The sequence below is a fragment of the Hyaena hyaena genome, unplaced genomic scaffold (assembly GCF_003009895.1).
Source record: "Hyaena hyaena isolate Hyena2069 unplaced genomic scaffold, ASM300989v1 scaffold_127, whole genome shotgun sequence".
NCBI lineage: Eukaryota > Metazoa > Chordata > Mammalia > Carnivora > Hyaenidae > Hyaena > Hyaena hyaena.
This window is the reverse complement of record NW_024080758.1, coordinates 2,120,694-2,132,434: the sequence shown is the minus strand read 5'-3', so window position 1 is coordinate 2,132,434 and position 11,741 is coordinate 2,120,694. Positions and strand designations below refer to the sequence as shown.

Here is an 11,741-nt window from a genome sequence, read left to right as displayed (position 1 = left end):
AAAGGAAAGGAAAGGAAAGGAAAGGAAAGGAAAGGAAAGGAAAGGAAAGGAAAGGAAAGGAAAGGAAGGAAGGAAAGAAAAAAGAAGGAAGGAAAGAAGGAAGAAATAGAAGAGAAGGAAGAGGGAGGGAAGACAGGGAGGGGACTTTCATAAAATTTACCTTCCGGGACAAAGTCATTGGAATGAAAACAGAAAGTGGTGGTTGAATACTATCTCGCACATCTCACTGACCCTCACAATGACCCCGGTTGGTCGGTCGGCTCCTATCATTGCCGCCATTGTACACATGAAGAAGAACCAAGCTCAGAAAGGCTGTGCCCAAGGTCACACAGTCAGTGACGTAATCTGATTTCACATCCAAGTTTGCTGATCGAAGATCTTCACTTTTAACATCAATTTCATAAGCGCCTCGAAAATGGATCCCTCTTAACCTCTCAGTGTTGTCAACAACTCAAACGCTACCTCAACTGTTCCCACTCTCCATCCACTCCCGGACACCACGTCATTGCCTGCCTTTCTCCAGGCACCAGACACTGTGCTAACAAAGATTCCCGGCGGCCTCCTAGCCGCTGAATCAAGGGAAACCTCAGCCCTTACCTCCTGATCTCGAGAAGGTATCTGGCCTCCACCACCCATACCCTGTGAAGCTCGCTCCTCTCTGTTTCCGTGAATCCACTTTCTCCTATCTTCCCCCCATTCTTCTGGCCTCTCCTTGACTTCTCTTCCCAGCTCCTCGGGTGGCCTGTCCCATAAATGTATGTGGGTCCCACAGCTCTGGCCTTCTAAGGGTCCCACCACTCTCTCTCCCCGAGCCGACATCTCCCAGACTCGCGTCTCCAGCTCTGAATCCCACTGGGACCCACGGGAGCATCCAGCTTCAAGCTCCTCAGAGCCCGAAACAGTTTTATGATCCACAACCATCCTCGAAAATCAGACCCACGATAACAAAAACGCTATCCCCACCTATACTCTCTCTCTCAAAAATAAGTAAACATTAAAAAATTTTTTAATTAAAAAAATAGATGTAAGGAGAAAAATCATACGCTCATCTCCGTAAAGACTTGAAAACAAATTTGGCAAAACATAACACCCATTCCTAAATAAAATAGGAATTAATTGGGTACTTCCTTAATTTGTAAAACTATACATACACCTTAGTCCAAGAGCCAACATCTCTCTCTCTCTCTCTCTCTCTCTCTCTCTCTCAAAGCAAATAAACGTTTAAAAAGTGGGGGGGAGGGTGCCTGGGTAGCTCAGTCAGTTAAGCGTCTGACTCTTGCTTTGAGCTCTGCTCTGCCAGCACGGAGTCTGCTTGGGATTCTCTCTCCTTCTCTCTCTGTCCCTCCCTCACTCATTCTTTCTCTTTCTCTCTCTCCAAATACAGAAATAAACATTAAAAATTTAAATTTTTAAGTTTAAAAAATTAAAATAAAACAAAAGCCAATATCTTACTTAATGGGAAAAACCATACGCATGCCCCCTGTATCGGCTACCACTGGACACTGTACTGGGGGCATGAATCAATGTACTAAAGAAGAGAAAACCGTTAAAGGGACAAAAACAGCAAAGGAAAAGACTAACAATACCTCTTGTAAGATCAACTCTTTCAAAAACCCAAGAGTAGCAGCTTTAAAAGCTAAGGAACATGTGAAAAGAATTTAATAAAGTAATAGGCTATAAAGTTACCATATAAATCAATTTCCTTCTTATACATAAACAAGTCTCGATAGAAGAAAAGATACTCATTTATAATAACAATAAAAGATATGACACCTAAGGGCAAATTTAACAAGAAATACACAACGTCTATAGGAGAAAAACCTTTTAAAATTGCTGAAAAGTGGAGCAGCTGGGTGATTTAGCAGATTGTGCGACTGACTCTTGATTTCAGCTCAGGTCATGATCCCAGGGTCGTGGGATTGAGCCCCACATTGGGCTCTGCACTGAGCATGGAGCCTGCTTCAGATTCTCCCGCTCCCTCTGCCCCACCCGCCTGTAATCAATTCATTAATTGATTAATTAAATTGCTAAAGAGTAGACTTGATCAAATGGAATGACACTCCCTATTCTTGGGAAAGATTCAACATCAAAAAGAAACCAAATGTCTCCCAGGTTAATATATAAATTTAGCATGGTCAAAATTAAAATAAATATTTTCTGGAGTTAGGCAAGTTGATTTCAAAATTCATATGGGGGGGCACCTGGGTGGTTCTAACTTCAGCTCATTAGGTCATGGTTCGCAAGTTCAAGCCCCACATCGGGCTCTGTGACAGCTCAGAGCCTGGAGCTGCTTCAGATTCTGTGTGTGTGTATCTCTGTCTCCCTGCCCGTCCCCAGTTTGTGCTCTGCTTCTCGCGCTCTCTCTCTCTCTCCCCTCTCTTTCAGAAACATTTTTTAAAAATTTAAAAAAATAACATTCATAAAGGACAATAGGAAGAATAACCAGGAAACTCCCAGAATGGAAAGGCTCTATATGGGAAAAGGAGGGTGAGCCCCACCAAATATTAAAACTTACTACAGGGGCGCCTGGGTGGCTTAGTTGGTTAAGTGTCCGACTTTCGCTTAGGTCATGATCTCTCGGTTCGTGGGTTCGAGCCCCGCGTCGGGCTCTGTGCTGACAGCTCAGAGCCTGGAGCCTGTTTCAGTCTGTGACTCCCTCTCTCTCTGACCCTCCCCTGCTCATGCTGTCTCTCTCTCTCTCTCCTAGAAATAAATAAAACATTAAAAAATAAAACCTCCTAAAAATTACTACAAAGATTTTATATTTAAAGGAATGTGGAACTGGCCCAGATAAATAGAACGTGGCAGAAGGTCTATAAACAGACCCAACCAAGTACAACTCAAAAGATGGTTTATGACAGTGACGGTATCTCAGATCAGCGGGGAAGGACGGGCGTCTCCATAAAAGGTCTGCTGATAACTAGCCAGACATTTGGAAAAAGATAAAATTGATCCATACCTTTCATTAGACACCAAAGTCACCTCCCAGTGGATCTGACACCTAAATTTTAAAAAGGAAGGCATATAAACACTCAAAGAAAACAAAGGTGAATTCCTCCGAAGCCCAAACGTGATGGACACACAGCCTTTGTAACCATGAACTTGAAATCCGACTTTCTCAGATGGGTCCTGGAGCATCCACAGGCAGTGTAAGTGGGATGACAGACACAGACGGATTTACTATTTCGATCTACGTTTTTAAAGTAACTTAGGGATACGAGTTTATTCCAGGTCCTGAGGCGTCTTTGCAAATGCACTTTAAGAGATCTCTGACCGGTGCCAGTTAAGGATGAGAGGTCACTGGGAACCCATCGGAACAGGACTGCTTTGCCACAGGAAGACGATAGAGGAGGCTTTAAAAAAAAAAAAAAAAAGTAGATAAATAAATAAAGGTAAAGAAAAGATGCTGTGGTCAGCCTGTGACTCAAGATAGTAAAAAGGAAATCGGTTTGTATTCCTGAAAAGAGACCGTGAACCCTGACAGACGTCAGCCAGCTTGCAATCTTTGCCAGGACGGAACAGAGTTGAAGTCCAGCAGCCTTACTGACGTGGAGCGAAGAACTCTTCCTCCCAGAAGGTCAGCGCAGCGCCCTCCGACAGGGTGTTCTCAGAAAGGGCAGGCAACAGTCTCAACTGAGCGATTATACATATGAGGAAGTTCCCTTTCCGCCCGCAGTACGTACGTTCCAGCCAAGAAAAGTACGCAGCTCCAAATCCCGGCGGCCCCGCGTATTTTCCCCACCACCCGCTGCCCCCACACCCTAAAAGCGATGTTACCATCTGGGAGTCCAGGAAAAATAATCCCAATAATAACTAATCAAAATAATCTCAAGGGGGGGGGGTGTCTCCCCCCAGGGCAGTTACACTAACAAAAAACCCAAGGGGATTGGGGGGGAAGCTCCCTTGGATTTCTCTGTTCCTGGCACCTTGACTCCTGCTTCCGGTTTGCGATCTGAACTATGTGGATCCCTTGGAATTGCAGGGTAAGGAAATCAGGTCCATCTTCGTTTTGCTATAGGAGATCTGGTGGATGGGTGTGGGGGAGGGGTGTATCAGAGTACACTGCCCAGCACATACTAAGGACAATAATCATCGCCATTACCGTCACCATTAGTATTAGCTGATGAACGACACAATCTGTGATATGCCAAAGAGCAACTGATGTTGTCTAAAGTTTATTGACCTAATCCTTCCAAATGCTGACAAATTACTAGCCTCAGCCATTTAAAAATCACATTTCTAATGCAATAATCCTATGTGCAATGAGTGTGGAAGAAATTACTACAGCCCAGGGATTTTTACAAAGTGAATTAAGTCACTATAAAACTGACCGCGTTGGTTCACAATTAAAAGTCTGGTAGAATGCAAAGCTATTATCCCACAGCTTGCTAAACCTTCAGGAAGAGATTTCCATTCACGTGTCCCTACTGGGCATGTTTTTAGAACCCCTGAAATGTCTTGGACACGCTTTGATGATAAGTGCTACAGGACTTTTTCATTACCAATGCTATCTATTAGCTGACCTCGTATCTAAAATATTTCTCAAATGGAAAAGATTCAAATAACGTTTTCTGAAAATAGCTACCTGCTCTTAAAAGATTTCATTTAAAGGATCTTAAAAGATTTCACTTAAAGGATCTTAAAAGATACACTGCTCTCATAATTGATACATGTTTAAAATGTAACACGTATTGTATCTATTTTAAGGCTTCAAATATACTGCCAGCATAATTGATATATGTTTAAAATGTAATATTGTAACTATTTATAAAGCATCATACCATAGCTTCTGGAGGAACTTTTAAATAGTTATTTTCTTCATACCCGTTTTGGAGCTGGGAAAATACACACACACACATACTCCCCAAGTCTAGACTCACTTGGGCTCTGGCTATTTAGAGTCTATGTTTGGTGTTTTTAAAGCCCCGTGACACATTCCTTTCTTTCATCTCTGTGATTCCTGGCCACCCTTCTCAGTGTGTCTGGCTAATCTTCCTGGTATTTCTGAGGCCTAAATGGACCCAGAATACTCGACTGAGAAAAAAAAAATCAGATAGGAATGTCGTTCTGGACCTTTTTTTTACATAAAAGATTCCCCTGTATTGATATGGAAATGCACAGATGTCTGATACCCTTTAGCCAACCTGGAGCGTTTCCGCTCACTCCAGGGAATTCTTTGGGGCTGATGTTTCTTAGGGTTTCCACTGCCAACTCAAAAGTTCTGTCTCAGTTATCAGAAGGATCTAGGATGGCCCCAAAATGGGAGATTCATTCCTTGGCCCCTATTTCTGCTTGGTGCCTCGACTGTGTGTAAAACAGGAAAGACGGTGGATATGAAATGGCTTTATATTTGCACACTGGAACACGATGACACGCAAAAGGGCTGTTTCTACTGAAAATCCCAACAAATTGGCAGCTTTACAAATCTACGTTCTTCTGTTTTTATCTGACCACTTCTTCCCAGTCTGAGAAAAGATACGATATAAACCCAGGAAGGACCTTTTTTTTTTTTTTTTGTACTGACTCAGGCAATAAAAGTCAAGTCAATCCAAATGTTTTACAATCTGCCACCAGGCACAAATCTTTACTCACCAAGGTAAGACGTTATTATTTGAAAAGACAAACCCAGAGCATCGTTAACAGAGACGTGAGCTCACAGGCACCATTTCTACATTTCCAGAATCTCTTTCAGTCCTAAACCTGCCTCTATTCTCTGCCTCTTTCCAGAAGCCTCAAACTCATTGCGTGGAAAACAAACTCATGATGATCTTCCTCTTTGAGCTTCACCCACATCTTCATGGCTTCCTGTTTCCTGCCTCAGTTAACCCCATTCCCCACCCAACCCACCCCCACCCCCAGTAGCCTGAGCTAGAAATCTCCAAGTCATGTGGCCTTCCGCCACAAAGCCCTGCTCTCCCCATGGCCACATGACTCCTAAGAATACTCAGAATACGGCGGTCACTCCTCAGGCCACCAGCCAGACACCCCTGATGGGCTCGCCAGCACCCCACCGCTCCCCTCTGACTGTCCAAGGGACAAAATTGGGAGGACTCACTAGGGCTTGCTACTTCCCGTGGGTGCAGGGTGAGAACTCACACAGCTGTAGGATATTTGGAAAATGTACTGACAAATCAGAAACTGAAAGCGGATGATGTTTTGTGAGAAAACCCCTAAATAGGTAAACCATAAATCTAACGGTATCTTGGCTAATTGACGATCATCAACCCTCATATCTTTTCTCCAAAGGAAGTTTAAAATATGGAAAAAAAAAAAAAACCAGATTTACTCGACATCACGAAATGAAATTGGTGGCGGAAAGAAGCAAAACCGAATCCATCCTAAAACAGGAAGATTCCTGGGTGTGCTCTTCTGCCTCTGACTTCTAAATGGCCACCTAGGAGAGTTTTAATACCACCTGGTAGAGTTTAGTATACTATCTGAGAAAATATTCTCCAAATACAATTAAGCCACTTAAGTGAATTACCATGATGGTTTTCGCTAATTACCCCTCAAAAACATGCCTTTATTTTCTAGACTCTTACTCTACAGGGCAAATTGCATGTTGGAGTCACAATGACACCTCTTGGTCCAATGAAACTTAACTCTTCTGGTGCCTGGGGGCTACTTACAGTATTGCAAACTTTAAGAGCCTAATGGAAATTGTAGCTTATCTGAGGGTACCAATACTTTGAAAAAAGAAAACTAGAGCTACATTTATTGTTTAGGCCAACAAATTGAGGCTCCGTACCTCATGATTAACAATGAAGGGGCATTCTCCAGGGGCGCCTGAGTGGCTCAGTAGGTTTAGCGTCCGACTTCGGCTCAGGTCATCATCCCACGGGTTCGTGGGTTCGAGCCCCGCGTCAGGCTCTGTGCTGACAGCTCAGAGCCTGGAGCCTGCTTTGGATTTTGTGTCTCCCTCTCTCTCTGTTCCTCAACCCCTCCCCCCCACTCAGGCTCTGTCTCTCAAAAATAAATAAAATGTTTAAAAAGTCAACAGTGAGGTATTCCATATCGCTGTGGTTTCTGGCTAAGTCTTGTGCACCCCCTGTACCAAATGTCATGTTTCACCACGCTACGTCACATATGCCACTGATGTGTGCCTTAAAGTGATCCTGTGTGACTGACAGCTCTCCCTCACTCATGCCTGGGTTTCTGTAAGGTGATGCAAAGCACTGAGATTCAGGAAATCCAATGATCAGTCCCCCGGGATCACTTCCATTTCAGCAGGTAAATAAAGTTGGCAAGTATATTGAACTGCCTCCAGTATAACACTGGGAATGAATTTTCCAGGTGCTTCAACAAAAACAAAACTCGACTTTGTCACATGACTCCACAAAATGGGACAGATGCATTTTGAATTTCAACATGTTTCTCTTCGCTATCGATTTCCTTCCCTTCCTCCATATTTATAGAAAGAGTCTATTTGGATTTACCTTTGCAGGTACAACCACTCAAACAACAACATAAACAAGCTAGGGTAAGCACAGGTCCTCGCGATCGAGAATGTTCTAGAATACTGTGGTAGACTGTAACTTACTAGGACTGCCAAAGATCAGATGAAACCTTTGAGAACCAAGGTTTTTCAAAATGTATCAGAGGGTCTAGTCTGGTTATACCATCTCACGGCGCCCCACGCTCTTCCTCTGTAAACACACTTACCACAAAATGGGAATAAATTCGGAATTGTGCATTTTGTGGTTGAACGTTTGCACCTTCCACTAGAATACAAGCTCCAAGGGGCGCCTGGGTGGCTCAGTCGGTTGGGCGGCTGACTTCATCTCAGGTCATGATCTCGCGGTTCGTGGGTTCGAGCGCCGCATCCGGCTCTGTGCTTACAGCCAGCTCACAGTCTGGAGCCTGTTTCAGATTCTGTGTCTCCTTCTCTCTCTCTGACCCTCCCCTGCTCACACGGTCTCTCTCTCTCAGAAATAAATAAAACATTTAAAAAAAATTTTTTAAAGAAGAATGCAAGCTCCATGTGGAGAAGGGCTGTAGGTACCTGTCATTTCAGTGCTGTGCTAACATTAGTGCCTTGAATGTGGTAGGAAATCGGGAACTATTGATAAAGGATCCAAAGAGCAAATAAATAAACCTGTGAGTGACGAAGTAGCATTAAATCGGGGGATACAGAATGCAAGCATATAATGCGCTTTCAGATTTCCTGAGGTTTGTTCTCAGGGTGTCGGGACAGACTGATTACCAAGCTACCAAAAACATGGTATACTGTTCAACAATCCACAGGTTAATTATTCCTGAGATAAATTCGGGATTCATAAAACCAATTCTCTTGGCGGTAATTTTCCACATGTAAAATTTTACAACGTCTGTGGGTGTTTGCTTAACTTAACCCTTGCGTATGAACACAGTGAGGCGAGCAGATGGAGTCAGTGCCGGGCTCCACCATTCAAAAATCACAGTAGTCCGTTTCAAAAGTCCCAGAAACATAAATCAGAAAACGCCACCGGGCAGTGTCAGAAATCCGCGCAGCTCTTCACTGCTTTCTCGATAGTTCTCTCCAACCACTGATAAAAACTCTTTGAAGCGTAAGAGTAAATATTATCATTTGATAGTACTTGGCCCCAACAGTGCAAATACAACTGCATTGTGTTGCCCTCCGGCCCTGGGCGCACCACGCCAGGCCCTGGGGGAGCCCGGGGCGCCCCGGCCTGGTCCCCAGGCCGCCCGCCCCTTCGCCCCCCCCCCGGCCTTCCTCGGGCGGACACGCGTAACGCTAGGGGGCACATGCTGGCCTTCGAGGGTCTGTTTGTTTCTGTGATCCTGGGAACGAAGGCCCACGATCAGACAGTGGGAAACGCCAACCCCCAAATACCAGCTTGCTTTTAGAACCCCCACGGGCTTTTCGTGAGGCCCGCGAGTGGCTGTGGGGAGGGGAGAGGGATCCGATGAGCCGGGGGAGGGAGGAAGGGAGGGCTGCAGAGAGGAACCCCCTAGGAGCTGGGGTCAGCTGCCCCCCATACCCCGCCTGCAGCGTCGCCAGGGCTGGCAGCACGCGGGAACAGGGTCTTGGGGGAAGACGCCTCGAGGTCGCGTCGGGTGCGGGGAGCACAGCGCGGGGACTCGGGGCGGAGGACGCAGGGCGAGTAACCCGGGGCATACCCGGCGGACCGAAAGGCCTCAAGCCGCGGGCGCCCCTCCCGGCTCCGTGCCCCGGGGGCGCCCCGGCGACAGAGGGGTGGGGGCCGCCCGCCCGCCGCCCCGCGCGGGCTCACCTTGCCCGGGAAGGGCCCCGGGAGGAGCAGCTTCAGCGCCTGCCTCTTCAGCTCCACCAGGCGGGCGTTGCAGTTCTCGCACCAGACGCCGCGGTCCGAGCCGGGGGAGGAGCCGCCGCCGCTGCCCGAGCCCGGGGAGCCGGTGCCGAAGCCCGGCGAGCCGCCCAGGGAGCCCGGCGAGCTGGTGCCAATGCCCGGGGAGGCGGGGCCCGGGGAGCCCGTGAAGGAGCTCGGGGACGAGGTGCCCGAGCCAGGGGACGGGGTCCCCGACGAGCCGAGCGCCGAGCCCGCGCCCTCGGGGGTGGGCCGGTTCCCGGCGCGCGACTCCTCGTACGCTTTCCGGTACCAGCTCTCGGGGGAGAAGGGCGCCGCGGACTTGGTGGGCGAGCACACTTCATTCACCTGCGGGGGAGACGTGCAGAGTCAGGGGCCGCAGGACCGCGGGCTCCCGCGTCCCCGGGGTCGGGCGGGGCTGGGGGCGACCTCCCCCTCCCCGCCCACACCGCGCCCGGGCCGGGGACCCACGCGCCCCCGAGGGCCCGGCCGAGCGCCAACGGGCGCGCGTCCCGGGGTGCTCCGAGCCCTGGGGCCGAATCTACCTCCATCCGCCCCGTTAATTGTCCTTAACTGGGTCCCCGCAGCCCATGGCTCCCGGGCGCCGGCGGACTCCTCGCTTGGGTGGAGAGGGCTCGCTCAGGGCTTTCCATGGTTTCCGCAGGGGGCGGAGGGGGGGGCATATAGTCAGCACCCCCAGCGCTTTCAAACCCGACACCCATCCCCAAAAGAACCCACGTTCTAGTTCCTGGAAGACGCTATACCCCGGACGGGTTGGGGGCAGCGGGGGTGATGGCTTCTGGATTTTTATTCTTTCCGGGCACAGCCCTCCGGAACCTAGAGGTAAATGGAAGGCTCTCCCCGCTCCAGGGAAATGATCTCGAGGAATGGCTGAGGATTCATGGACAACCTCCCCCCCTCCCCCAAACGCCTTTCGGCTTAACTCTGTCTGCCTGGAAGTCCACGAATGCCGCAAAAGTTAGGGCTGCGGGGATGGCAAGGAACGGGAAGACAGAACATTCCGAGGGCGAGGCGGGCGTGCAGACTCCGCGCACGCACAGCCCGGCGGAGGCGCCTCTGCCGCAGCGCCGGAGCGCGGGGCCGCCCTGCGCGGCCGCACCGCGCGGGGAAAGGGGGATCCCGGCCGACGGGGCTCCGGTAACGCGTCTCCGCATCGTCCCCGTGGCAACTTACCCCGTATTTCTTGCCCCTGGTGGAGACCGCCAGCCTCTCTTTATTCCCCGCTACCGAATTCATGGTGGCCTTTCCCGAGGAGAGTGTCTAAATGTTCCACCAACGCTACATCCAAAAGGTCTTCCGACCCAGAAGGGTACCCCCCCCTCGCCGTTTTCGGGGGCTGGCTCCTGGCCCTCAAGTCAAGGTTCCTTAATTTGGGGTGGTGGGAGGGAGGAGGAAAGAATCACAGCAAATGGACCCCAGAAGTAATAGCACTAATTTGCAGAACGGGCTGGAGTGGCTGGCTTATTCTTCTCTTCAAATAATGCTTTTCCTCCTCTTCTGCCTCCTCCAGGCACACGTTCTCTTTTCACGGCCACATCCACATCCCTGGCACTCCTCCCCAGCCGAGGGGGTCCGCCGGGCCTCCTCCCCGGGGGCGGCGAGTGGGGGGCGACCGGGCGCCCGCCGCCGCAGGGAAGGCGGGGAGCCCCCGCCGCGCCGCGCCGCGCCTCCGCCGGGCGCGCCGGCTGTGGGAACTTGTCTCCTTCGCGGAGCTCGCTAACTGAGTTCAAAGAAATTCTCCCAAAATATAAAAGATCCAGCCTCGGGGAGGAGCCTCGGCGCGTCGCGGAGCCAATATCCGCCGGCCCCGCTCGGCCTGACAGTTGCGCGGGGGCCGGGAGAGGCGGCTCGGCGGGGCCCGGGCGCCGCGGCGGTCAGCGCGCGCGTGTGCGCCCGGGCGCAGCGCGGAGCCTCGGCCACGGCCGCCCCGCCGCCCGGCTGCCGCCTCCGCCGCGCCGGCCGGGATCCATTTTATGTGGCGGCGCGCCCGCCTGACGGTGCGCGCCGGGCGCGGGGGGCGGGGGGCCGTAAATCTCGCCCCTCGCGGGGAAGTTACTGGAGAGCGGCCCGCGGCCCTTAAGGAAACGCCGCCGCGCGCGCTGGGCGCGGAGGGGCAGCGGCGAGGGGAGGGCCGGCCAGAAACGCGCCGAGCGTCCCCGCCCCCAAGTTCTTTCTCTTCCTGGCGAGGCGTGCAGTTCTGCCTTTGAAACGCCGTGTAAAAGGGACTGAGTCACAAACAAGTCCGCAAACATGCCGGGTCCTCCTCCACCACCACCCCCTCCCCGCCCTTTGTTCTCCTAGACCTGCCCTGCAAACCTTTTCTGGGATCGCCCTCCCAACCCCCGGCCGGCCCGCGGGGCACCCTCCCAACCACAGCAGGACGACCTGGGGCGGGGGGGGGGGAAGGCTTCGCCCCCCCACACACGCCCGCCC

The 11,741-nt window shown here is 50.7% G+C and overlaps 1 protein-coding gene across 1 annotated transcript in view; it reads right to left on the bottom strand.

The window, feature by feature from the left end:
* Window positions 1–10,893, bottom strand: part of KIF26B (kinesin family member 26B) — a 464,415-nt gene extending 453,522 nt beyond the window's left edge. Inside the window, exons 1-2 of the mRNA XM_039237500.1 lie at window positions 10,482–10,893; window positions 9,234–9,635 (exon numbers count right to left, since the gene is read on the bottom strand). Of these exons, the coding sequence (XP_039093431.1) occupies window positions 9,234–9,635; window positions 10,482–10,544 (465 nt within the window). The 5' untranslated portion in view covers window positions 10,545–10,893. The remainder of the gene's footprint in view (window positions 1–9,233; window positions 9,636–10,481) is intronic.
* Between the last annotated feature and the right edge of the window lie 848 nt (window positions 10,894–11,741).